General features: G+C 43.0%; 1 protein-coding gene across 2 annotated transcripts in view; it reads right to left on the reverse strand.

Annotated features, from left to right (window-relative positions):
* The window catches only part of lsp1a (lymphocyte specific protein 1 a), a 371,560-nt gene that overhangs the window by 171,051 nt on the left and 174,483 nt on the right, over window positions 1-26,026 (reverse strand). Inside the window, exon 1 of one of the 2 annotated variants that reach the window (XM_078549110.1) lies at window positions 10,206-10,631. The exons of the other annotated variant lie outside the window; for it this stretch is intronic. Within the exon in view, the coding sequence (XP_078405236.1) occupies window positions 10,206-10,264 (59 nt within the window). The 5' untranslated portion in view covers window positions 10,265-10,631. Of the gene's footprint in view, window positions 1-10,205; window positions 10,632-26,026 lie in introns of those variants that run through there. 2 annotated transcript variants of the gene reach the window in all.

The raw sequence follows: 26,026 nt of genomic DNA on the forward strand, positions 1-26,026 counted from the left end.
ATTACCGTCTCAGCTGAAACCACCTCCTGTTGAGTTATATCCCAGACTGTGAGCATGAACTGAGTTGAAAAGAAAACAGGTCTGGGCAAATGACATGTTAGTTTCCTCTTCCAAGAATACCCAAAGAAAGGGGTTTAAAAAAGCTAACTGCAACTCTAGTTCTGTGTGCTAGTCTGGTGTGTTTGTGTGTGTGTGTGTGTGTGTGTGTGTGTGCAAGCGTGCTGTAAAAGTCACAGCTGAAGAACACCAACTGGGCATCCCTGCACTTGTTGGTTAAAAAAAGGTTTCGCTCCGATTGCTGGAAGCAATTCACAAGTCAGCAAAGGCACAGTCGAAAAGGAAACAGGACAACTCCTTTCAGCTAACCTGCAGAACCAAGAATCTTCAACCCACTGCTCAAGTGCCAAGGGTCAGCCCTACTGGAATCACCCCAACTTAAAAGCTGCAATGTTTCACCATCTACTCCTCATGGACAAGCCAAAGGACTGATTTGTATATTTTTAAAAACTTTATTTTTGGATTCAATTTTCTATTTCTAATCTGTGTTGCGTTTTAATTATTTTTCTTTACATTTAGTAATTAATAAATCCACTCTTTGACTCAAGACAGCCTGGTTAAATTGGCTCCTTATAAAACATAAATACATTTGGACTGGGAAGAGGTATCCATGAGGAAAAGGATCCTTTTTAAATTAACCTTGTTGTGACCAAACGAGGTGGTTGAATAAAGAAGGGGGGCCAGTTCATCCCTCCTCAACTGGGAGCATAACAATTTGAGGTACTACATCCGGGATCATAAATTGCGGGAACCTCACCTGGGGAACCAGTCGTAACACAAGATTTCCACAGTAGTTAGTAACAAAACAAAAACAGGAGAATTACTGTGGAGGTTCAACCTCATCTCCACATAATCGCTTCTCATTCTTTTCTCAATAATTGCAGCCAGCTGCCTAAAATTGACACTGTCCTCTGGAGAAAGTCTTCTCCAGTCATTTATTCCATGATTTAAAAAGATTGCTCAAAGATCTCTTCTTATCCCCAGAATACTAATTTTTGCCAATTTTCCTCTGGCATTTGAACTATCCATCATAATTATCAATTTGTCTACACCAACTTTGGCATTACCTTCAATGAGTCACCTCAAAGTCTTCTCTTTATAAAAATCTCAATCTCATTTCCTTGACCTTTTGAACTAGTGGCCTGGAAAAATGCTGCTGCCTTGCAGGACATGTTGGGATTTGTTTGACAGTCTTTGTGACTCACACATGGTCTATGTTTGAGGGAGAAAAGAATAAATAAGAAGCACTTTAATGGTGATGATGTAATCTCTGGCACTATAGACACCAAATGATCAACTGCATGTAGCCAAGCTTCCAAACAGATCGTAGTCACCACAGCAGACTCATCAAAACTCCACTGGTGAAGCCTAGATTTGCTAAGCCTCCCCCCTGCCATACATGAACACAGACACAAACAAGCATAGTTATAGTAATTCAGATGTGGTCATACATTAAGAAAAAAGAAATGTTTGTATTTTTGTAGCCCTTTTCATGACCTGAATGCTTCCCAAAAGTAGTTTTAAAAAGAGTAATCACTTTTGTAACCTAGGAAATGTGGCAGCTAATTGCACATAGCCAGATCCTGCGATCAGGAGTGAGGTAATAACCGGACAATCTATTTACTACTGTGCTGAGATTGGAACTATATTCTGGGCAGTGAACTATACTTTGTTGACCAAAGAAGGGCTCTGCAGCCTAATGCTTACATGAGTTTATAGGGTTTTTTCCTCTGTGGCTAGCAACGTGTATCACATCCCAATGAAAAGGTTCAACACAAAATTTATAAAGCATCCAGTTAGCCATAAAAGTCGAGCCAAGCCATTTTTTTGAAACTGGCTTCACACTGTACAGGAATTATGCTCCACATAATCTCAAACCCAAGTAGTGCATGCTGGCTTCTTTTGTCTTCAGTGGCTTTGACACCAAATCGAGTCCTACTGATGTTGCCACTTATCACTTTGTTCCAAAATAATACTGATGAAGTACACCTGTAACATCATACACACCAAAGTGCGGCGAGTAACTCAGCTCCCAAAAGCCTGTCCACCATCTACAAGGCACAAATAAAGAGTGTGATGGAATACTCTCCACTTGCCAGGACAAGTGCAGCTCCAACAATGCTCAAGAAGCTTGACACCATCCAAGACAAAGCAGCCCACTTGACTGGCATCCCGTCCACAAACATTCACTCCCTCTACCACAGAGTGGCAGCAGTGTGTACCATCTACAAGATGCACTGCAGCACCTTCCAAACCTGTGACCTGTACCACGTAGAAGGACAAGGACAGCAGATGCTTGGCAGCACCACCAACTGCAAGTTCCCCTCCAAGCCACACACCATTCTGACTTGAACTATATCTCTGTTTCTTCACTGTCATTGCGTCAAGCTCCTGGATCTCTCTCCCTAACAGCACTATAGGGGTACCCACACCAGATGGACTGCAGCAGTTCGAGGCTGTGGCTCACCGCCACCTTCAAGGGCAATAATTGCTGGCTAACCGGCGACACTCTCATCACATGAAAGAATAATTTTTTTAAAAGAGGCAAACACAGAAACACTGACCACAATTGATTCAATCACCCACAAGTCTAATTATACTGTAGCATTTATTGCAAAGTACCCAGTCCTTGCACATGGACAATGTTGTCACCTTCGGCTCAGATCAGCTGTTTCTTCACAGACTGATCTGCATCTGCAACTAGCTCAAACTGGCCTTGGGAGCTTTAAATATACTACAGCAAGACCAAGCCATGTTCTTTGGGAACTTGGTCAACTGATCCTTTGTCCCCTTTACCGTTTTCGGGGAAATGATTTGGAGGGCCTGGAGTGTGCACCAAAATCTGGGAGGAGTATATAGACAAGATCAAACAAAAACTCAGCTTGGGGGAGCAAATCGCCCTCTCCATTGCGGTAAGAATCTGAGTATTAGGCTCGAAGTGCTCCGAACATTGCTGTACATGACGCAGATCTGACCCATACCACACTCCTGTGCCAGGAGGGTTAACCAAGCCATCTTCCGCTTTATCCGGACATTATAAATGCACTATGCCCACAGGGACAAAAAGTAAGGAATCATACACAACATCACCCTCATCCTGATGGATACCTTTTGTGTATGGCTCCTTCAAGCTTTGTGCAGCTCTTCAGTATGCAAGCACCAAGTGCTGATGTTCTATCTGTCCCCGGTGTTGTGAAAGATGGGTCTGGCCATGTTGCTGTGAAGCACTCCATTCAGTTGGATGTTGCCGTACTATCTGACCCCTATGGAAAAGCTTATGCAGAAAAACACTATTAATCCATCAGGCAGCCATCCGCACGTAACAGCCGTTGGGCCCTTGCGGGAACCCGCCAGATGTTTCCCTGAGCAGACTTTCAAAATCATTTGGCAGAATGCCTCATTGTTTTGAAAGTTCTGACAATGGTCAAGAAGACATAGCTTGGCTGGGGGTGAGAAGGACCCTCCCAGTCAGATCCTTCATGCACACCTGGAGTCTCAGCACCACCATATGTTGCCCTTAGGCAACTGCAGTGGGGAAGAGACTGTCGCCCACCTCCTTCTGGAATGTGCTTTTGCAAAGCAGATCTGAAGAGATGCAATGGTTTTTGTCAAGGTTCATTCTGAGCAGCTCCAAAATGCAGGAGCAAAATGCAGGACTCTGGGTGTGCATGAAGGATCTGACTGGGAGGGTCCTTCTCACCCCTAGCCAAGCTATGTCTTGATCATTATCAGGACTTTCAAAACAACGAGGCATTCTGCCAAATGATTTTGAAAGTCCAAAATGCAGGACTGTGTTCTACAGGCTATTCCCAGAAAGCACACCAAGACAAACATAAACTGCTGCTAGAGGACCATTATCTCAGTGAAAGACTCTCTCTGCTCTGCCCAAGACTTGTTGGTCTTCTAGTGCAAAGAGCCGTCCATGACCGAGTGTTGCAGACTGGCTCATTCCGAGGTCCAGGACCACGTGTGGAAGGACTCGCTAAAGCTTGGGGAAGCTGCATCAAAGATGCAATGGGGAAGGAACACAGCCTAAGGTCCTCCCTCATAGTACACTGAGAGGCTGAAAGCCGTCTAAATCTCCTTGGGCTGTATGCACTACAGAATGCTTGACATGAAGTGTTAAAGCTATAATTGTAAGCGTAGTGAAATATCTCAGTGCCACATACTGGATTGAAAGAAATTGAACTGTAATGCAATATCAAATTTGCATTGTTATGAAATATACCTCAACATTTTATGATAAAGTGCATTTTTCAGAAAAGAATTTGTTGCAAAGTGCCACAGCTTTCATATTATGCTGCCACAAAACCTGGGGATTGGAGTCATTGATATAGTGTTGCACCAAGATTGTTAAGTGATGGGGGACTTCTTCCTTCTACCTCTGAGCAGTAACATATTCCACTTAGGCTTCACAAATAAATGGTATCTGCTGGGCCACTTTTTAAATAGTTCCATTTTAATGAGAAGCTGACAACAGTTGGTTTCTTCACTCACTGGGAAACAGAAACAGTGTCCCTGAACATACAAACAGAATTACCTGGAAAAACTCAGCAAGTCTGGCAGCATCGGCGGAGAAGAAATCTCCGCCGATGCTGCCAGACTTGCTGAGTTTTTCCAGGTAATTCTGTTTTTATTTTGTTTTGGATTTCCAGCATCCGCAGTAGCTTTTAGCTTTTTGTTTTTATCCCTGAACATACACTTCATTACAGCTCTCAGTAAAGAATTGCACAGAGCGAGCTTGAACAGTTGGTACTCATGCCAGGCCTGCAGCATGGACAAGCCTGAATTCACAAACAAAAAAAAAAGGACCTCGATTCACTGAACCTACACACTGGCAAACATACACAGATGTACACACACACCAACTGCGTGAGTACACCAGACATGCACATTCATAGATATACACACAGGTGTGCACACATAAATACACAGATGTGTGTCAGCACAGCCACTCAAAACATAAATTAGACATTTTCCCTGTCAGGGTGGGATTAAGTAAATCAGTGCCTACTGTGAGGTTTCTTCATAAGGTTAGAGTGCAAATTGAAGTTATGCTGATAGGGTTAGATGAAAAGTGGGAAGAGACTTGTGGAGCACAAACACAGGCACAGATCAGTTGGATAAAAGCAAAACACTGCAAATGCTGAAGGTCTGAAATAAAAACAAAGTGCTGGAAAAAGTCAGCAGGTCTGGCAGCATCTGTCAAGAGAGAAACAGTTAAAGTTGAGTCCAATATGACTCTTCTTCAGGCACCTGCTGTGTTTTTCCAGCACTTTGTTTTTACTATTGTAGATCAGTTGGGCCTGTTTCCAACATATATATCCTATGGGTCTCACAACGTGCTCACTCTGATCAGGTTATTGTTCTATGGCTAGTCCCTGGTACCTGAGCCATATAATAACTTTTCACATGTGAACCAAGAGAAAGAGAGCCAATGCCTTTCATTATGAGGTCATTACAGCTCAACACAATTCCCTCCTCATCAGGCAGCTTCATATATCCTTCCTAGCAGGAGTCACTGGATAGTAGTCAGGAACGGGAAATCTGACTGATTTCCTTTTCCTTCACTAACTCAGGGTACTGGACCGAAACCAATTGTGTGAGATGAGATTAGTTAATTCAGTATACAACAGGGATCAAGCTTGGAAACCTTATGGTCTCAGTTCCATGCCAGTCAGCAAACAGCAACAGAAGCTGCCCTTGAAATGTTTAAAAACAAAAAGCTACTGCGGATGCTGGAAATCCAAAACAAAAACAGAATTACCTGGAAAAACTCAGCAGGTCTGGCAGCATCGGTGGAGAAGAAAAGAGTTGACGTTTCAAGTCCAACATGACCCTTCAACAGAACTGATTTCACCCCTCTCCTAACTATACTTCAGTTCTGTTGAAGGGTCATGTTGGACTCGAAACGTCAACTCTTTTCTTCTCTACCGATGCTGCCAGACCTGCTGAGTTTTTCCTTGAAATGTTTAAGTTGGTTTGTCTGGATCTTAGAATGCTACATAGGCACAAAAAATGTTATGGATTGCTTCAACTTTTTCTGATGCATTCCAACGTTTAATACCACCCTGTAGGCTTTTCATTCAAACCAAGCTAAGAGTCCTTAGCATTGATAAGGAATTATGCGCAAAGCTAACAAACTGTGTTGAAATGTCTTAAAAGTGGATTTACCAAAAAATTCTTATTCTGCAGATAGACTAAAATGTTTGGAACAGTAGAATATCACCGTCCTTTTAATAGACAGAGTCTGAAAAGGGTTGTTTACTTCAGGCTGCCTTTTATTGGATTGCTCTCCTGCAGTTTTCATAGGACAGCAATTACCATTTTCTTTTCCATTCATTATGCAGGAGCCCTTTGTCCCATTATCCCCGTGAAATCCATGTGTCAGGGGCTTCTAAAAAATGTGATTAGCGTTTATTTGATGTTGTGAAATAGCATTTGACGCCAACAAGCCAAATACCACACTGAGGAAGTCAGTTTACCTCTATGAAGGACCTTGGGATTCCTTTCTATATTAAAAGGTGTCACATAAATGCAGTTTGTTGGCATTGTATTAGTGGTACTGTGTGGTGAGGAGATACACACAAAAAAAATAGCCATGCAGTTCTCTCTCATGAAAGCCTGAAAGCTGACAGAGTAACAGTTCATACAACAGCAGTAACTTTTGAAGCCCTAGGTTTCATGATAGTGAAGGATGTCAGTGGTGGAAATGGAACACTTTTCACTTCTGCTACTCAGTAGTACACATGAGGCATAAGACAGAAGGAGTTAGATGCAGAGTTAAGCTTATTCTACTCTGCCTAAGTAAAATCGACTCCGTTCCAATCACACAACAGCAGCCATACTGCACCAGTTTGATTTTTCTCATTAGCTATGCTTGAGGCATCTCCGAATGTGAGTGAGGATAAGTGCCAAATTGGTTGAATCCCAAAATGCTTTTTCCACAAGCAGTTGCATTGGCATAACCCATCTTGTTCCACAAATGACACTTATTTCACAAGTCGCATCTGGCTTTGTTAGATGCAGTCTAAAGTTCCTTCTGTTCTGCTCAGCTCTACACTGTCCAATAGTGCCTCAGTTCCAATCTCAGAAGAGTCCCCACTGGACCAATATAATAGTTATCTATTTCACATACCAGCTATAGTTGTGACATGATATTGGTAATTTTATACAAATTTGAAGCAAATCAGGATGGACCTACCGACTCCCACAGCTACCTCGACTACAGCTCCTCACACCCTGCTTCCTGTAAGGACTCCATCCCATTCTCTCAGTTCCTTCACCTCCGTCGCATCTGTTCTGATGAAGCTACCTTCAAAAACAGTTCCTCTGACATGTCCTCCTCCTTCCTTAACCGAGGTTTTCCACCCACAGTAGTTGACAGGGCCTTCAACCGTGTCCTGCCCATCTCCCGTGCATCCACCCTCGCGCCTTCTCCTCCTTCCCAGAAGCATGATAGGGTCCCCCTTGTCCTCACTTATCACCCGACCAGCCTCCGCATTCAAAGGATCATCCTCCACCATTTCCGCCAACACCAGCATGATGCCACCACCAAATACATATTCCCTTCACCCCCCTGGCGGCATTCCGTAGGGATCATTCCCTCCATGACACCCTGGTCCACTCCTCCATCAACCCCTACTCCTCAACCCCCTCCTACGGCACCTCCCCATGCGAGCACAAGACATGCAACACCTGCCCCTTCACTTCCTCTCTCCTTGCCGTCCAAGGGCCCAAACACTCCTTTCAAGTGAAGCAGCATTTCACTTGCATTTCCTTCAGCTTAGTCTATTGCATTCGTTGTTCCCAATGCGCTTTCCCCTACATTGGAGAGACCAAACGCAGACTGGGTGACCGCTTTGCAGAACACCTTCAGTCTGTCCGCAAGCATCACCCAGACCTCCCTGTCGCTTGCCATTTTAACACTCCACCCTGCTCTCTTGCCCACATGTCTGTCCTTGGCTTGCTGTATTGTTTCAGTGAAGCTCAACGCAAACTGGAGGAACAGCACCTCATCTTCTGACTAGGCACTTTACAGCCTTCCGGACTGAATATTGAGTTCAACAACTTTAGATCTTGAACTCCCTCCTCCATCCCCACCCCCCTTTCCGTTTCTTCCCCCTCCTCCTTGTTTTTTCCAATAATTTATATAGATTTTTCTTTTCCCACCTATTTCCATTATTTTTAATGTATTCCACCGATCATTTATCTATACCTTTTATGCCCTTTTAGTCTTATTTCACCCCACCCCTACTAGAGCTATCTGTACCTTGCTTGTCCTGCTATCCATTCTTAATTAGCACATTCTTTTAGATAATATCACCACCTTCAACACCTCTTTGTTCTTTTGTCTGTGACATCTTTTGGTTATCTCCTCCTATCACTACTTGCTTGTCCCAATAATCCCCCCTCTTCCTCTCTCCACACCACCCCCCCCCCCCCCCCCACCCTAAACCAGCTTACATTTCACCCCTCTCCTATTTTTACTTAGTTCTGTTGAAGGGTCATGAGCATCCGCAGTTTTTTCGTTTTTATCTCTGTGGAATTATATCCCATCCACACCACAAAGATCAATTGTTGTTCCCAATTGCCACTGAAGCCAAGACCAACCATTCAGCATAGACCAGAGATCAAACCTGATCTGCAATGACAAATTACTATCCGTGGTCCATTTACAAACTGAACCTTCTAGGGGAAGCAAACCTTAATTTGTAACCTGCATTTTCTCAACAACCCTGGAGTAGCATCCTGTTAATCATCTTGAATCAACGTCATTGCAAATCAACAGTGTGAAATGTGCCTACAGCTAACACAAAGTGACAACCTTTAACACAACATAACTCACAAGAGAAATTGTAACCACATTCACACATACAATTTAGCACTTCATCCCTTCATCCTAACCCCTTGATTAGATCCCAGCCTGTTAATTACTAAAGGTATCATTATGCTGCTCAAGAACCATATACACCTATGGCTCAGTTCATAGCACCCTCGCCTTTGAATCAGAAGGTTGTGGGTTCATGTCCCACTCCCGGAAACCAAGAACTGTGAATGTACTCGAAAGAGTTACAATCTGTGACTGTTGATAACTCGAAAGAGTTACTTACTTAGACTTCAGCCTCTCACTCCCTCCCAGGTATCCATTATTCTACATACAAATAATATACATCCTAGGGTTAGATTCCAGCCTGTAACTTGTTTCCAAGAATCACCCAGCCACACTTGATATCTGAACTCCCCTTTAAGTCGATTCCAATATGGAACTCACTTCCAGGTATTCAGTATATATCACAAATCCAATTTTCAAAAATATACATCTGACACAGTCCTTAGATGATTGTGAAACATATAGATTGGAGAGAATTAAAAGCTAAATAACACATTCATTCAACATTCAGCAACGTCAGTGGACACATTTTATGCCTCTGCTAAAAACTAGGCAGGGTTGTAGCCAACAAGATCACTGCTTTTTTTTTAAAGGGGCAGTGTCTTGGGAAAATAAGTTTACAAACTTTTTTTTTGCAGAGAGGGTGCTGTCATTTTGGTCATGATGATTCCATGTGGGATCATGATGCATTTTAACATAATTCACACCATCCATTTGTAAATTTGTAGCCACTTATTCATGAAGGTGGTGGCCCTTAAAGATTGAATGTTTTGAAAGCTGTTTAAAGCAGAAGTGATGGAGACCAATTAATCCTAGTGAATGCCCCGCAGTTTAAAAAGCTGAATTAAAACAACCATGGGCTCAGTACAGAGCCTTTGACTCACTGCACTATTCAGCTGCCAAGCAACAGGAAAAGTCAAAAGCCCTGGGAGTGAGATCCAACCCCCTTTTTAAATAATAATCAATTCAAGCACTTTTATTTCCATGTATAATTTTTTTTTAAAAAGCCACACGCTGATTGTGTCGGATTCTCCAATATTGGCAGCCCACTGTTTCGAAAACAATTCTGCATCCAATCATATGTATAAAGAAAATTCATATTTCCAAGCTCACAGAAGTAAATTAACTACAGTGCTGGATAACTCCTAAATAAATAAGGGAGCACTGATTTGAATTTTTTTCTATATTTAAAAGCTCCATTCAGTTTTTACAAGGGCAAAAAGCAATGACTCCCTGAGGCATATTTTTCACTCACCGCAAGAGGTTTTTCAAACCCTCTTTACTGGATCCTCTCCTAAAGACTGCACTGGTCATGTCCTTCAGTGTAAATCATACAAACACAATGCAAAGGAAAAAAGCTTCTCCCTAGTTCTTAATTCAGGACTGGATGTATCTCCTCTTGTCCCAAACCTCTGTGGCTATAAATGTTCCGTGAAAGCTCCGCTGGTTGGCTGAAGTTTTCCTGTTGGGTTTCTCGTGCAAACTGTAGTGTTAGTTCCTTCAGCTCTCTCTCTCTCTCTCTCTGTACAACCCCGCAGTCAGACAGGCTCAGTAACTCCACACTCCCTCATGCTGCATGTGTTTCTCATTCAGTACTGCTAACACAGATTGCATCGCTTCCCTCCCTTACCCAAATCCACACAGGACATGTGACCTTCTTGAAGGAAAGGCATGGAGAGGAAAAAAAAATCCCAGGCGATACCACATTCCACCTAATATTGGAGACAAAGAAAACCAGCTCCAATTTCACTCCCTCAAAACTAACCTTCAGACACTGACTTGCGATCGCTTGCTTTTAGATCTATCAACTCTCACTCAAATCCAGCGGGAAGATGATTTTTATTTATTTATTCAACAGGCTGTTGTGATCTGGAATGCACTACCTGAAAGAAGTGATGGAAGCAGATTCAATAGTGACATGTAAAAGGGATTAGCTCTTTCAAAGGGCTAGCGCAGACGTGAAAGGCCAAATGGCCTGTTTCAGTGTTGTATGCTTCTCTGGTTTTTCAGTGGTGCTCACTCATTTGGTTTAAAATATAACTTATTTTGAGCTATTTTGCTCCTAAAAAGAAACCAGGTACTTCTTCTATTTAGAACTTGCATTATTTGACTTGGGGGAGAGTGACATCTGCGGATCAGCTCCCAGTGTGCGACCAACACAGTTTCCCTTACTCTAATGGCAAAATGGTAGACCCACATTCTGCTTGTTGGAATAAGGCCTCAGCTTTTGCCAATAAAAACATGGGGAGCTGGAGGATTGACGTCAATCGCACATGATCCGACTACAGAAGCACTAAATGTAAAAGCTCCAGCAGAGATTTAAGTATTTAAATGGGTCTGTGATTTTTCGTTCTTTTTAAATAATAAATCAGACTTCTAACAGTCTTGTGAAGTTGGCAACTCTGCCTGCCTCTAAGTTATGGGGAGAGACTCTTGTGACACCTCAGCTCTGCCAGATAAACTACTTCCAACTTTTCTCCCTTTCAAAAGTAACAGACAAAGTTTTCTCCTCTAAAAACTGTACACGTGCTGATGTGCCATAACCTTTCCCAGTAGCCCAACAGCACTGGATAATATAGTTTCCATAGCAAGGTGACAGCTATTCAAACTGAATGATAAAGGTAATTCTTTGCTGCTGACATGTTGGATTGCTCCTCAGCAAACAAGGGCTGGGGGTGGGGAAGGTGCTGATTTACAATGCATAATGAGATTTTCCAGATCTCTGACACCTTCCCAAACTGGGTGTCATACAACTGATGGTGCCCCCTGCTATTCGAACTCTCTGCCCTGAGTCCTGCAGTAGGACAGCAAGAGTTCATTAGATACAGGCTTCTCTGAATGGGGGAGGTATGTTGTGAGTCAGGCAAAGATTATACTGCAGGGCCACCAATCCACCAGGCGAGTGCCTGTCTCTCCGCACAGTCAGTTTAGTAAGAACGTTAGGCTTATCAGTCTGCTGGATCACTGGGTCAGACATGGCATAACTAGAGTCATATTTCTTTCCTTTTCTGCATGCCTGCAGACTTACCCTGTTTTTGTAGATCTTTTAAAAAAGAGTATTTATTATTTTTAAATTACGCCATTAGGACAAGTGAGACAGAGCAGAGAAATCTTTAAATTCCTTTGAAAAACAGTAGTATTGATTGCTGTCCCAGAATGTAAATATGTTGCAAAAACACAAATGTCCCCTAAAGGGGGAATTTTCACCTTTCAACTTTTATTTATTTGTCTCCTGGTTTCCTGGTTCATCACAGTTTGTCAGAAAATGTAAAGCCAAGTGTTCTGATAAAAAAAAATTGCTACATCCAAGCTGTTGGAATAATGTGAATTTCCCAATGGAAATCTTCCCCTACTACTACTTCCCCTATTACTTTTAAAATAAAGTAGGGATGCTAAGCAGAGGGGAGACAGTGCCACTGCCAAAACCCTCCCATCCACAGTTAGGGCGGAATTTTCTGTTGTGAAGTCTAAATTTGGTGGCTGGTGTGGAAGTGGGAGTGATTGGGAAGGGGGCGGGATGGCTGACCACGTGCGATCTTGCGCTGTTCAGCTCATTATGCATCTGTTTGGAGCATGGTGAATCTCGTGGTTGGGGGGGGTGGGGGGCGGTGGGGGGGGTGTGGGGGGGGCGGGTTGGGTGGGTGGGGGCAGGCAGGAAGTCGGCCTCCCCACTATTACCTCATGGGGTCAAAGAGGGCACCATATTTATGGGCACCAGGACAGCCATTCACTCACTGCAAGCCAGGAACGTCAGTCTGTCTTCCTTCCCAGGACATCCTTCTAAACCTGCCCTAGACAGTCTGTCTTCCTTCTCAGGGCAGCCTCCCACCCTTCCCCACTGGTCCTCCATGTCCAGCCATGGTTCAGCTTTTGCTCCTGGCACCTGATATGAGTGATATTATAAGGTGTTCCCAAGAAGGCGAAAGCAGCATTTATAGACCTCAAAGTTGTGGAAGAAGTGAAGCTCACCAGTTCCATGCCATTCATACACAGTTATAAAACTGAACGTCCTAAATTCTGACTGACTTGGAGGGGGAAATTAATTCCAGCGAGGTAGCCTTTTAATGAGCATGCATGAAATGGTAATGCATGCAAAACAGCTTCCCGACTTTGTTCTTCGCAATGCTCAACCCACCTTGAAAGTTTCGACAACAGAATTCCGATAGTTCATCCCAACGTTGGGAAACAGATTTTTGGCCTCACCCCAGATTAAGTTCTCCTATCTGCCAGGATTCATGCTGCTGGTGGCGGCGGGGTACTGGAAAATTCCACCTTTAATGTGTATTTCAGACTAGGCAACAAAATGATGGATAAAACTTAATAACTGGGACAATGACAGGACAATGACAATGACAAGAGAATCTGTGGCAGGATGTGCCAAAACCTCTTAATAGTGAACGGAATGAAAGATGCCTGGATTTTTTGGTGCTGCTTGAGCTGAGCACGGAAACAAGTAGGTGCAGAATTTCATGTCCGCTATTGGCATGCCAATTTGCCAGCACCATCCCACCCCAGGCCATTTTTCTGGAAGCAGAATGAGAGAAATGGGTGTAAAATGCAGGGCTACCCGCCCACAAGAGGTGGGTAGCTAAGTAAGGCTCTTTAAATGCTATTAACCTGTTGTCAGAGGTCAAATGAAATTTTCCAGTTAGGGCGGGGGTGGTAAGGATTGGTGGTTGGTGGTGATGAAGCCAGCAGAAACAATTCTGCCCCTGGTATGTGCAGCCAGGTCTGCATTTTCATTGCAGGGTGGTTACGCATCTATCGAGGCATTTTTCAGCAAACAGTCAGATATGGAGCCAAGCCATCTTCTGCAAGTATGCCCACAACTAAAATACACCATGGGTTTGGCTTCACCAGTGCCCATCAGGGCAGCTGTACCTTTAAGACCTCTTCCCTTGCCTTTTTCATGGCATGCTGGTATTCTGGGATGGGATGGTGCCCTAGAATGGTAAATATAAACACTCTCCTCAGACCACCTCATTCTGCAGCACCTCCACTTTATCTGGTAGCAAACAAGAGATTGAAGGGTTACGCCACTCTATCACTTGACCATAGGTCCCATTGCTTGCCATGACAATTATTGTGCTAGACATTCGGATTTGCTGGCTACTTTTGTTCCCAAAACTACATTTTCATAGGCTGATTATACGCTTATCCCCAAAATTGCCACTTGTCATGAAATGGTCACACCTCTTCCAATGTACTCATCATCCCTTCAGCTCTCTGCCAATATGTAATAATAAAGTAAGCTACACTATTGTCTTGTAGCACATAGTAAAACAATATAACACCAGTTCAGATTACATGCTATAATTGCCCCTTAATGGTTAGTTACATGCAACTTCCCGCCCTCTCTCATGAGCATCCAAAGCCAATTATTAGGAGCTATAAGCACACCCATGCAATATAAATGAAGCTGACTATACAAAATCAGACAGCTCACAACTAATAGCTGTCTGAATGCTCATAACACATTGCCTGATCAGCATTTGAACAGAGACTGCTTTGGAAAATGTTTCCTCAGAAGCCATATTCACATTTTCTTTCACCCAGTTGATCAATGGCACTCAGGTTGTCAACTTGTGTTGGAATTAATGATACACAATTACTGTCAATGCCACATTGTAATCCATTACCAGAAGGCACATTCAGGCAAGCCCATGGTAGGTGAAATTTTCTGGACAGAATTGCCCTTATAGCTTTGCCTTGAAATGAGAAATTCTTTGTAAGTTTCATAAGTACATTGGAGAACCAGGCAACTCAACAACCTAACCTACTCTGGATTTTGGCATTGGAAAGCTTGTGGTTCTATTAGATTATTACCCAGAATACTTCAGGGGTGATAGTCTCCATCACATCTGTTCTGATGATGCAACCTTCCATATGCTTCTGATATGTCTTCCTTTTTCCTCATCTGAGGATTCCTTCTCCACCATGGTTCACAAGGCCCTTGACCATGTCCATTCCATTTCCCACACTTTCCTCTCACCCCTCCCGCCCCCTACCAGAACCACAATAGGTTTCTCCTTGTCCTCACCTTCCATCCCAGCAGCCACTGTATTCAATGGATCATTTGCTGCCATTTCTGACACCTCCAGTATGATGTCACCACCAAATATATCTTCCCTCCCCTCCCCTTTTGACATTCCAAAGGGATCGTTCCCTTTGCGACACTCTGGTCCATTCTTCAATCATCCCCAGCAGCTCCTCCCCTTCACACAGCACCTTTTGATGTTAGACCTGGTCCTATTTACCTTCTCCCTTGTCACTGTTCAAGACCCCAAACTCTCCTTCCAAGTGAAGCAGAGACTCACATGTACTTCTTTCCATTCAGTATATTGTGTTCGCTGCTTATGATGCGGTCTCCTCTACATTGGGGAGATCGAAGGCAGACTGGGTGACTTCTTTGTGGAACACATCCATTCAGCCTGCAAGCACGACCCTGGGCTCCCAGTCGCTTGTCAGTTTGATTCTCTGCCTTGCCCTTTTCCTCACCTTTCTGTCCTTAGCCTGTTGCAATGTTCCAATGAAGATCAACACAAGCTCAAGGAACAACACGTTAACTTTCAACTTTACAGACTTCTGGACTTAACATTGAGTTAAAGAATTTTAGATTGTAACCTCTGCCCCCATTTTTTTTTTTGCTGCTCTGTTTTTCTGTTTTTGTCTTATTCCTTCTGTACTTTCAGACAATAGCTGTTCAGGATTCTGACATTCACACTTGCTCTAGACCCATCTTTTGTTTCTCTACTTGTCCCATTATCACTCCCTTTGTTCTTGGACCATGAAACCTTATGTCATTTAATCTCTTCTGCCTTGCACCCTATCTCAAACCATCCCTTCCCACCATTCCCCCTTTCACTTGCTCAAAAACCTATTGTGTTTCTAACTTTTCCCAATGCTGACGAAAGGTCACCAACCTGAAACATTAACTCTGTTTCTCTCTCCACAGATGCTGCCAGACTTGCTGAGCATTTCCAGCATTCTCTGTTTTTTATTTCAGATTTCCAGCATCTGCAGTATTTTGTGTTTGTTTCAGGGTATTTGTGTTCCATTATTCACTGGGTACTCTCAGCGTGCTGTATCATTGACACTAGCTCAGCCTGTGTTGTCAAACCCATTCTTTGATTGACTTCCCCAGCAGATGTCATTTCAGGAATCCACTGAAAAGTTGCTTTCCACTCCATTTTAGTTGTGAAAGCGCTGAATCTTGGCAGAGGTGGCTGAAATTTGCAGCTGGAGAGCAGAATGGAGGTCTGAGCATTGAAGTAAATTCATGCGAGTTGGAGCAAGGGGAGGATAGGATTACAGAATTATAGATTAGATTATGAGAGCATTACAATTTAAAAGAAGGGCTTGGGGAACAATCAGGTGACACTGGTTGCTCCCTGATCCAGATGAGACAGTGATATGTGGCATCTGCTGCTGAGGAAGGCTAATGGAGACTTGGCTTAAAGTTCTGAGCATGATTTCCTTAGAAATTGCTTTGATGGTGATATACTAATTCTTGTTAAATTAGGGAACCTTGTGGTAGGGTCAAGGCCCACAGCACAGGACACCACCAAGGTCGAAAAGAGTAGGACAGATAATGAAGTAAAATTAAATATGCTGATAGCGATAAGGAACTCCACAGTCTTAATTTCTGGCAAAGAATGTTAGTTCAGGAGATAATGTAATGAATCTGATGGGAACAATGCCACCACAGCATTACATGTCTGCTCAGCAGATCACAGGTACACTAGAGCAACCTGTGATCTAAACTGTTCAAACCCAGCGATGGAGGATGGTAACCTGGGATCTAAGTTTGGTGGAAATACCCAAGAAACACTCACATTAAGACTTTCAGTGCTTTTATGTATTATGAATCTTCACAGACAGGGAGGTGAGCTGGCCAAGCCTTTGCCAGCACCTGAGAAGTGTATAAGAGTCAGAAGGTGTGACTCACCTTCTCCATATCTCTATATGGGGGAAGGAGCGGACTCTGGAGTCTATGCTTGGGATGCTAGGGTCATAGGCTTTCACTGCAGAGAATTATAGAAAGAAACTTGACCTTGCTGCACCCATATCAGTCAGAGTATGTACAGGGCATCAAAGAAGATCACCTTCAAAAGGATTTTTCAGTCTCTTCTATTGAACGTGTTGTCTTTTACTCGGGGTTGGCTTCACAGGAACTGAGCCCTTTGATACCTTGCTCTATTTTATTGTGTGAGCCCAGCCCCAGACAGCGAGAGCCAGCAGCTCAGCCTTAATCCAGTCTTTATCAGAAGTTCAAGTTGTTTTTTCCCAGTAGGGGTCACTGGGTGAAGTTCAGGACTTAATTTTCCCTTTTCTATTACAAGGGCTCTGAAATCAATTTAGCACACTAACCAGTCAAAAGAAACCTGTAGATGGAAAGTGAAATTTTATTTTAGCAACAATTATTCATTGCAAGACCTTTGAGGTAGCTATTGCTAAACAATGCAAATTTCAAGTGCTTAGTGCAAGACTTTTATTACTATTTGCACAAATTACCTCATCAGGACCAGGGAGAGAAATTATGGGCTCCAGTGCTTCTCCTGTTTCTGGGCCCCTTTTTCCTCTACATCCACCCACCGCCCATTTTAACCCTCCCTTCAATCATGCATGATATTTTTACCTCTTTAAAGATTCACCAATTAATTTACCAAACAATCACAGAAAAATCCTAGTAAAATGCTAACACCCATTGTTGGCATCTCATTACAAAAATCATCCGATATATGTGCTGCGTATATATGGATCATTAATATTAAGAGCAGCAACGATATGATGCACTGTTAATTTCTGTGCATCCTTTAGGTGATTCCAACATGACTATTAAAACAAACCACAAAGTACAAGTTTTACTTTAACAGCATTGCACAATATTGTTAATTTGACAGGCAAATAACCCATTAGTTATTTATAACACTGTACAGATGATAACACTGATTTCAATGACTGCCTCAACCCTCATTAATATGTTCTGCACATTGTACCATATGGACATGGTGACAGTAAATTCACATTTGGGGGAAAGATTCAATACTTGCAACCCAGAGAAACTGCACAAGATCTTTTCCATCCTGTTCTGCCTGGGTGCTATTCAATGTAATTATTTCATACAAGGGATGTAATTAGATTCTATTGTATCAGTAATTTCATAGGGTAGAAAGATCAAATGACTCTTGAAAAACTAAGTGGAATGATTGAACAACATAGGTCTTCATTGTCAGTGAGAAGCATTGGAGCCCTCAGGTGTCTGTGCAACACAACTTTTAAGAGGCCAGAGGACAAAGACTGAATTGTTCAAAATTGTATCTATGTTTCTTGATCAGCAAACCTGAAGACTCTGCTGCTTCTCATTACAATATATTTTCAATACCTACTATGAAAGACAACTTATCACAATATTTCAATATCTCAAAAAACTCATAAAAAGCACCAAGATTGAGGGGTATAATAGGTAAGTACACAAAAGAACAAGATTGAAGTCAATGGAAAAGATTCTTGAGAATCTTGTGCAGTGTAAAGCAGGTTACTGCTTCACTATGTGCCTATTACTCACTTCTATCCCAGCAATCTCACCCCACAAAGCCCGCTCACAGTAAACTTTAATTAGCAACAAATAAACAGAACTCCAGCCATGATTCCACCCTCTATTCACAAGATAATTATGGATGGCAAATGCCACCTAGCCCAGTTCATCTCATCCATCCCAGAGTGAAATACGAACATAAGTATCAGGAGCAGGAGTGGGCCATTTGAGCCCCTTGAGCGTGGTCCGCCATTTGATAGCATTGCCTACATTATACCAGTGACTACAACTCGAAAGGACTTAATTGGCTGTAAAGTGATTTGGGACATCATGAAAGGTGTTGTATAAATATAGGTTTTGTCTTTCTTTCGTTACACCTGCATGTAACAGGTGGAGTTACTATAGTGATAGTGAAATTGGAGGCTCAATGCTGATTCTCTAAGGACAATTAATCACACAGCAATCAACTGATGTTAGGAAGGTGGCTATAAAGAAATCATGACTTAACAAAACAGTTCAACTCTGCAGCTAACCTTCCCCCAAATCCCCTCCAATGTTCCACCAACCCCCTTCCAACCTCCCCCAAATCTCCCAATTTTCCCTCCAACCTCCCACAACTCTCACTCCAACCTCCCCCAACCCCCATCCAACTCTCACTCCAACCTCCCCCAAGCCCACCTCTAACCTCTCCAACCCCCCTAACTCCCACCTCTAAACACCCAACTTCCCCCTCCAACCCACCAAATCTCCCCCGAACCCTCTCCAATCTCCCCACCAACCCTCTACCCCCTGTCTTACCTCCCAACCAACCTCCCCATTCTGCTGCCTTGAACCTCCCCCAGCCTCCCTCCAATCTTCCCCCAAACACCCCCAACCACCCCCTAACATCCCCCACCCCCAGTCAACCTCCCCCCAACCCCTCTCCAACCTCCCCCAACCTCCCTCCAACCTCCCCCAACCCCCATCTAACCTCTCCCACCCCTCCCAACCTCCCCTCCAGCCCCCCCAATCTCACCCTCAACCCCTCCAGTCTTCCCCCATACCCTCTGCCCCCAACATCCCCTCCAACCCTCCCAATCTCCCCGCTAAACCCCCAATCTCCCTCAAAACCCCCAATCTCCCCACTGCCTAACCTCAGTCCCCACCCTACCTCCAAACACACATACAAAGCATCCAGTTGGTTCTAAAATTATGGGGATTTGACTTACTATTTTCCAACTGAGAGCACTGTCCTCCTAATAGCTGCTACTGACCTTCAGGCAGTTTTGTGGTTTTCTGGTGGACTTTAAAAAAAATCTGAACCACGAGGCTGCCCGAAGGTTAGAAGCAGCAGTGCAGCAACTAGTGAAATTGACACTGACAGACCAGATTCTTAAAAATCAGAACCATCAGCCTGACATAGCTGATTTTTTTTCAGCCAGCCTGTCAGGCCTGCAGCTCTGACTGCTCAGTTCTGCTGACGAGAAACTCGCTTTACAACACAGAGCCTGGCCCCCCATCCCCGACAGCCTCCACGCCATGGTGTTTCGCACCATCTGTAACCCTCACTCCTGGGCACTGACCTCCACCACTGAAAAGTGGGCAGTGGTAATGTTTTTACTCCTGTTAGTCTGTTTGCCTGTAAGCACCATGGGAAGAATTTTCCGGTCGGCGAGCGGGGGTGGGGCCTGCTCGTCAGGGCCTAAAATGACGCCTGGTGATGTCGGCTGTGCATCCCAATGTCACGGCGCGTCATTCAGGCTTTCAGTTCGGTGGGCACGCAGCCGAGTGGGCTGCACACCCGCCAAACTGTCAAAGGCCAATTAATGCCTGTCAAGGCCTTACTGACCTTGTTAGTGGAGCTGCCCGTCCAACCTTAAGGCTGGCGGGCAGGTGAAGAGCCCCGGCGGCCTTCACACAAAGCATGAAACCTCATCCACGGGCGGGATGAGGTTTCATGCGTGAATTAAATTTAACCCAAAAAGCTTTAATAAAATTTAAGCCCATGACCCAGCTCATGCGACAGTGTCACATGAGGGAACATGTCATTGAATTTTTTTTTTCCTCATTACATTTTTATGATTTCAGCTGATCTCCCTGAGGCAGTACTTGGCAGTACCCCCCGCACAGGGAGTGCACAGCACTTCTGGGTGCACATTATGTTAGGCAGGCCTTAATTGGCCCACCCAGGTAAAATGGCGGCACCCAGCCAACCAGGGGTGCTGGTCAGATGTGCATCCGCTCACACCCACTCTCGCCTGGCCTGCCCAACAGGCAGAAAATTCTGCCCCATATCTCAAAAACTGATAGATGGATTTCATCAAAATTTGGTAAACAGATAGGGAATGGCCCTAGGAATAACTGATTAGTTTGTTTGGCAAGGATGCAAACCTGAAAGTTTTTAAAGGACCCATTAGCACTGTGAGATGGAGTGAATTAACTTTTTTATTTGGAATGTTGTGGGTTGTTTTATTTAGATTGTTCTTGATTGTCTTAGAATGTTGCAAATTGTCTCAGCTGCTATAGTGCAATTTGTCACAGTTGTTGAAATGTGAACAGAGTTTTCAGAGCTGTTTGTTGGATGTGGAATGGCCTGAAGCCTTCTCAGTGAGTTGGAAGCTCTTAAGTAAAATATTTCTTTTCTCAGCTTTGTAGTTACAGAGCATCAACCATACAAGGAAAAGCCTCAAGAAAGAGCTGCATCATTGTAATAATGCCGAGTCAACACAGCATGGCAGAGGTATGTGATCTGAGTGCCTTCTTCATTTGTTCACTATGTTTCTACTTTGCAAAATTTTGTAATGTTAAAATGGTTCTTGTTAATAAAATTATTTTGAATAATTCAGAATGACTACGGGCCAATGTGTAAATACAACAGACTCAAATAGAACAAAAACATTTTTCTCCAAAACTGTATTTTGTTCATAAAATTTGTAAATTTTTACAGAGGAGATAGTGGCATAGTGGTAATGTCACTGGACTAGTAATCCAGAGTCCCAGGTGAATTCTCTGGGGACATGGATTCAAATCCCACCATGACAGCTGGTGGAATTTAAATTCAGTAAATAAAATTTGGAATTGAAAGCTAGTAACCACAAAGCTATCATTGATTATCCAAAAAACCCATCTGGTCCACTAATGCCTTTTAGGAAGGAAATCCGCCATCCTTACCTGGTCTGGCCTACATGTGACTCCAGAGTTGCAGCAATGTGGTTGGCTCTGAAATGGCCAAGCAAGCCACTCTGTTTAAGGGCAACTGGGGATGGGAAATTAATGCTGGCCTTGCCAGCGATGCCCACATCCCATGAAAGTATAAAGAAAAAAATTACATCACCTAATAGTTCAAATTTGACATCACAATGACATTACACTAATACAGATCAGTTTCTTTCAATACAATACACAAAGGCCTCACTACATTTGCTATTTCAGGTTATATTTACAATGTACATTTATAAACAATAATTTTATAAATATAACCTTCAATAATTAGCACACTGCCTGGTCCTCTCTTCATACTCATTAAAATCCTTCAGAAAGGCTACACCCCCGAGTCAATGAATGCCCCCAGGCATTATAAGCTGTCTTACTCTGAACAGACATGAATAAGAAACTTCGCTTTGTTGGTTTGGGTAAGACTTGTTTGGTGTTTTGGAGACAATTTTACACTTCCATTTTGTGGGGTGCAGATAAGAGATCTTTACAAACACTTAGTGATCCCTTCTTCAAAGGCAACTGAATTTTACAACCATGATGTCACCTAGCCTCAAAAACCCATCCACCTTCAAACAATATCTTCACTTCATAACCTTGTAAATCTTAAGTGAAAGTTAAAATGAAAAGAAATTCAAAGAACCCTTACAAGCCCTGGCAGATCAAATTAAAACATTCAATTTCTTATGACATTGCTCCACAGTCCATGGAATAGTGCTGTTAGCAATTATGGCCTCTGCGATCTCCTTCCATGTCAAGATGCTACCTTTTGTAGGCAGCCACAGTTATTGTTACTGATAAGCTGGTGACACTTCGTCTACTCCGCCTCACTGAAGTTTTACTCACTAAGGTTATGAAGCTTAACCTCTCATATGCCTTTTGTGCTGCCACGTTCTTTTCTGTAAGCAATAAGTACACTTCAAAAACTGTTTACTTAGCTCATCATTATGAAGACTTTCCCATTTATTTTAAAGTTGTTAAACATTTTCAAAAGTTTATTAAATTATGCCAGAGTTCTTAAGAAGTGTTTAAAAGTTTTTAAAAATTAAATACTCACATTGACTTTCAGCTGAAAATTGATCTTAAATGGTATGTCCCCAGCTTATTATATCAGGGGACGTGGCTTCTCCCAGAATGCACTTTGCTATAGGGCCTCACTGTTCCTCCTGTCAGTAGGCCATGCTGCAGCCATTGAAGTAGGCGAGCGCCAACTTTTTGCACGATCAGCAGCAAATGCCACCACTTCACTGCTGACCGCAAAATCCAGGCCTTTATTTCTACAAAAGTGATGCTTTAAAATAAAGCATTATCTGAATTGTTGGTATTGCACATAATTCAAAAAAAAACTTCCATACTTAAACAGAGTCAGGAGGTTCTGTCTTCAAGCCCAGCATCAGGACTTGAGCGCATAATTTAGACTAATGTGCCAATGTTGTACTGAAGGTGCTACATCGTCAGGCATTCTGCCCTCTAGCAAGCATTTGTTTGACAGTTTCCAATGATTCAATAGCATGTTAAAAGTCCAATGGCACATTTTAAAGAGCAAGGAGTTCTTCAGGAGTCCTGACCGATGTTCTTTTGTTATCAACACCAACCAAAATAGATTATGGTGTATGTGGGATTTTATGACATGCAAAATGGCTGCATATCTGCACACATGTTAAGAGTTACTGCACTGGAAGCTCTTTGATATATTCTGAAATATTTGATGAGGTGCTTTATAAATGCAATCCATCTTTCTTCACACTAGAATTTATGACCATGATGTTCACTTCGTAATTTTGTCAAATCGACCAACTGAATAAGTGTTTCATGTGGAATTCAATAAAATACCAGAAGGATTGCACTGAAATGGATGGTGTAGGTGTCTGAGGGTCAGTAAATCAGATGTTGAAAAGATTTTTTCATAGGCCAGAATTCTTCGCATGTCGGGCAGGCGCTCGCCCAACCTGGCAGAGCGTAAAATGACACACGATGACGTTGGGCAAACATCATCGCGCACTTGCGCAATATTTCGGTCAGTGGGCACACGTGGGACTCAGCAGTGTGATCGCCGACAATTAAAAGGCCTATTAAGGCCATTAAAGTAATAATTAAGTTCAATTTTTTGCTGCCCGTCCAACCTTATGGTTGGCAGACAGGCAAAAATTCCACAAAAAATCCAAGTGGCCTTTGGATTTTTTGTGGAATCTCATCCATGGGCGGGATGAGGTTTCGATCCGTCTGTGAAAAAAAAAATTTCAAACTAATTTATAACATGTCCTTGCTCGTGTGTGACAGAGCCACATGAGGGGACATTTTTTTAACATTTTTAAATTCTTAATTTTTGATTTTCAAAAATCTTCATCTCCCTGAGGCACAGAGCTGCCTCAGGGAGCTTTTCTTGCGCACATCTGCGCGAACTTGCATGCTTGCCCTCCTCCTTCCCCACCCGCAACACAGGCAGCGCTGAATTCTGCAGCATGTGTTTCACGCTGGGCAGGCTTTAATTGGCACGCCAGTGTGAAATCGCGATTGCGGGCGGCAGTCGGCTTCCCGACCGCTCCCGCCTGCTCCTGCTGAGCCCGCCTGCTCCCGCTAAGCCCACCCGACGAGGACAAAATTCTGCCCATAGATTAGTGCTGTTGGCTCTGCCAGGAAGCAGTTCATCCAAAAATTCCCTAATTCGCTGAGATCACCTTTCAATTTGGAATTGAACAATTCCAACGAGGTAATCTGCTCTTCTTATAGGTGCTGAGTAAATCTTTAAAAATCCTAATCACTTGAGACCACCCTCTTAACAGGAACGGAGTCTGGAAACTACCTAAAAACTCCCCATTGAAAGTGGTTTGCATCTTTAACTAGAACAGCCTATCCAAAATCTCCACTGCAGCGTGAGACTGCCCCACTTCACTGGAAATGGGGCAGCCCAAAAACTTTCTAATGAGATGAGAATGCTTCTTCAATAGTCAACAAATTGACTTGAAAACTTCAGAATGACTTGAGCCTTTAATTGGAAGAGAATCTACCTGAAAACGCTCCAAATAAACTGAGATTGTCCATTTAACAGGCAAAAGAATGTGTGGAATTTTAAGTTTGTTACAGTACAAAATCACTCCTGGCTTTTTGCCAAGATAAGACACAGGAATACAATGAAGCCTATTTATAAGAAGATTTCATAAAAGTGCATTCATTCAGAAAGCACTATTTCCCTCCATTTGGTTCTTTCTTCCTTTACCTGGTTAGAAGAGCAATTTAGGACATAAAACACCTTTTACAGGAAGAACTTATTCAGCTCTCTAATATATGCTACCTGCAGAATTCCTGAATCATCAAATACAAATTATTGTTTAATAAATGCCCATATTCCAGCAACTCCCCCACCCGACTCCCAATGGAAGGAAAACATAAGAGGATGTGTCAACACTTGTTTCTTTCTCACACTACCTTTAATCTGTGCTTAGGAAGACACAAATATGATGAAAATGAGTTTATAAAGTAATCTCAGGGTAGGGTTACAACTAAAAAAAGAATGGACTTGCATTTATATGGTGCCTTTCATGATCTCGGGATTTTCCAAAGCATTTTCTAGTCAGTCAAATGCCTTTGAAACATTGTCACTATTGCAAGCTAGAAAACGAAATTACTCATCTTTACTCTTCTATTATATATTATCTGAACCCATTGATTAGATTCTACCCTATGCATTACTGTTGGTATATCCATTATTTTATGTATAAAGCTCTTGAACCTCTGGTGTAGATTTCAGGTTGAAACTAACCTCCATGTATCCGTTATTCTATTCATTACACATGAGAACCACTTTGAACAGATTCAGCCTGTAAATCACTCCCAGGTTTTCATTATTCTCCATATAAACCATGTGAAGTGTTGGATTAGATTCCAAGCTGTAGCTCACCTCCAGGTATTTCTCTCCATGTACACATACACACGTCAGGAAGCCAGCAGAGATCTGGTTACACCAGGGGTTTCCTGGTTGTCTTGTGAGGAGGGAGGAAGGGCGGAACCTCTGCCTTTCTCTTGGAAAATGGTGGCTAGGGGCAGAGGCAGAAGCTGATGAGCAACAGGGTTGGGCCTGTGGTCACAATTGTGCCCACTTGCCTCATGCTAACGAGGTACCCTTCTACTGACCCCATAAACTGCGGCAGGGTCAGTGCTGGAGTGCACCAGTGTAATCGCTGGGATCGGACTTGGATTTCAGTCCGCAAGTGTTCCGTGTATGTTTTTTTAGCACAAAATCTGAATTGGCTCAAAATTCCCAGGAACCAATCATAAAACTTGTAAATAAAAGCAAAATACTGCGGATGCTGGAAATCTGAAACAAAAACAAAAATAGCTGGAAAAAC

This window comes from Cetorhinus maximus, chromosome 9 (genome assembly GCF_964194155.1).
Source record: "Cetorhinus maximus chromosome 9, sCetMax3.hap1.1, whole genome shotgun sequence".
In the NCBI taxonomy this organism is placed as follows: domain Eukaryota; kingdom Metazoa; phylum Chordata; class Chondrichthyes; order Lamniformes; family Cetorhinidae; genus Cetorhinus; species Cetorhinus maximus.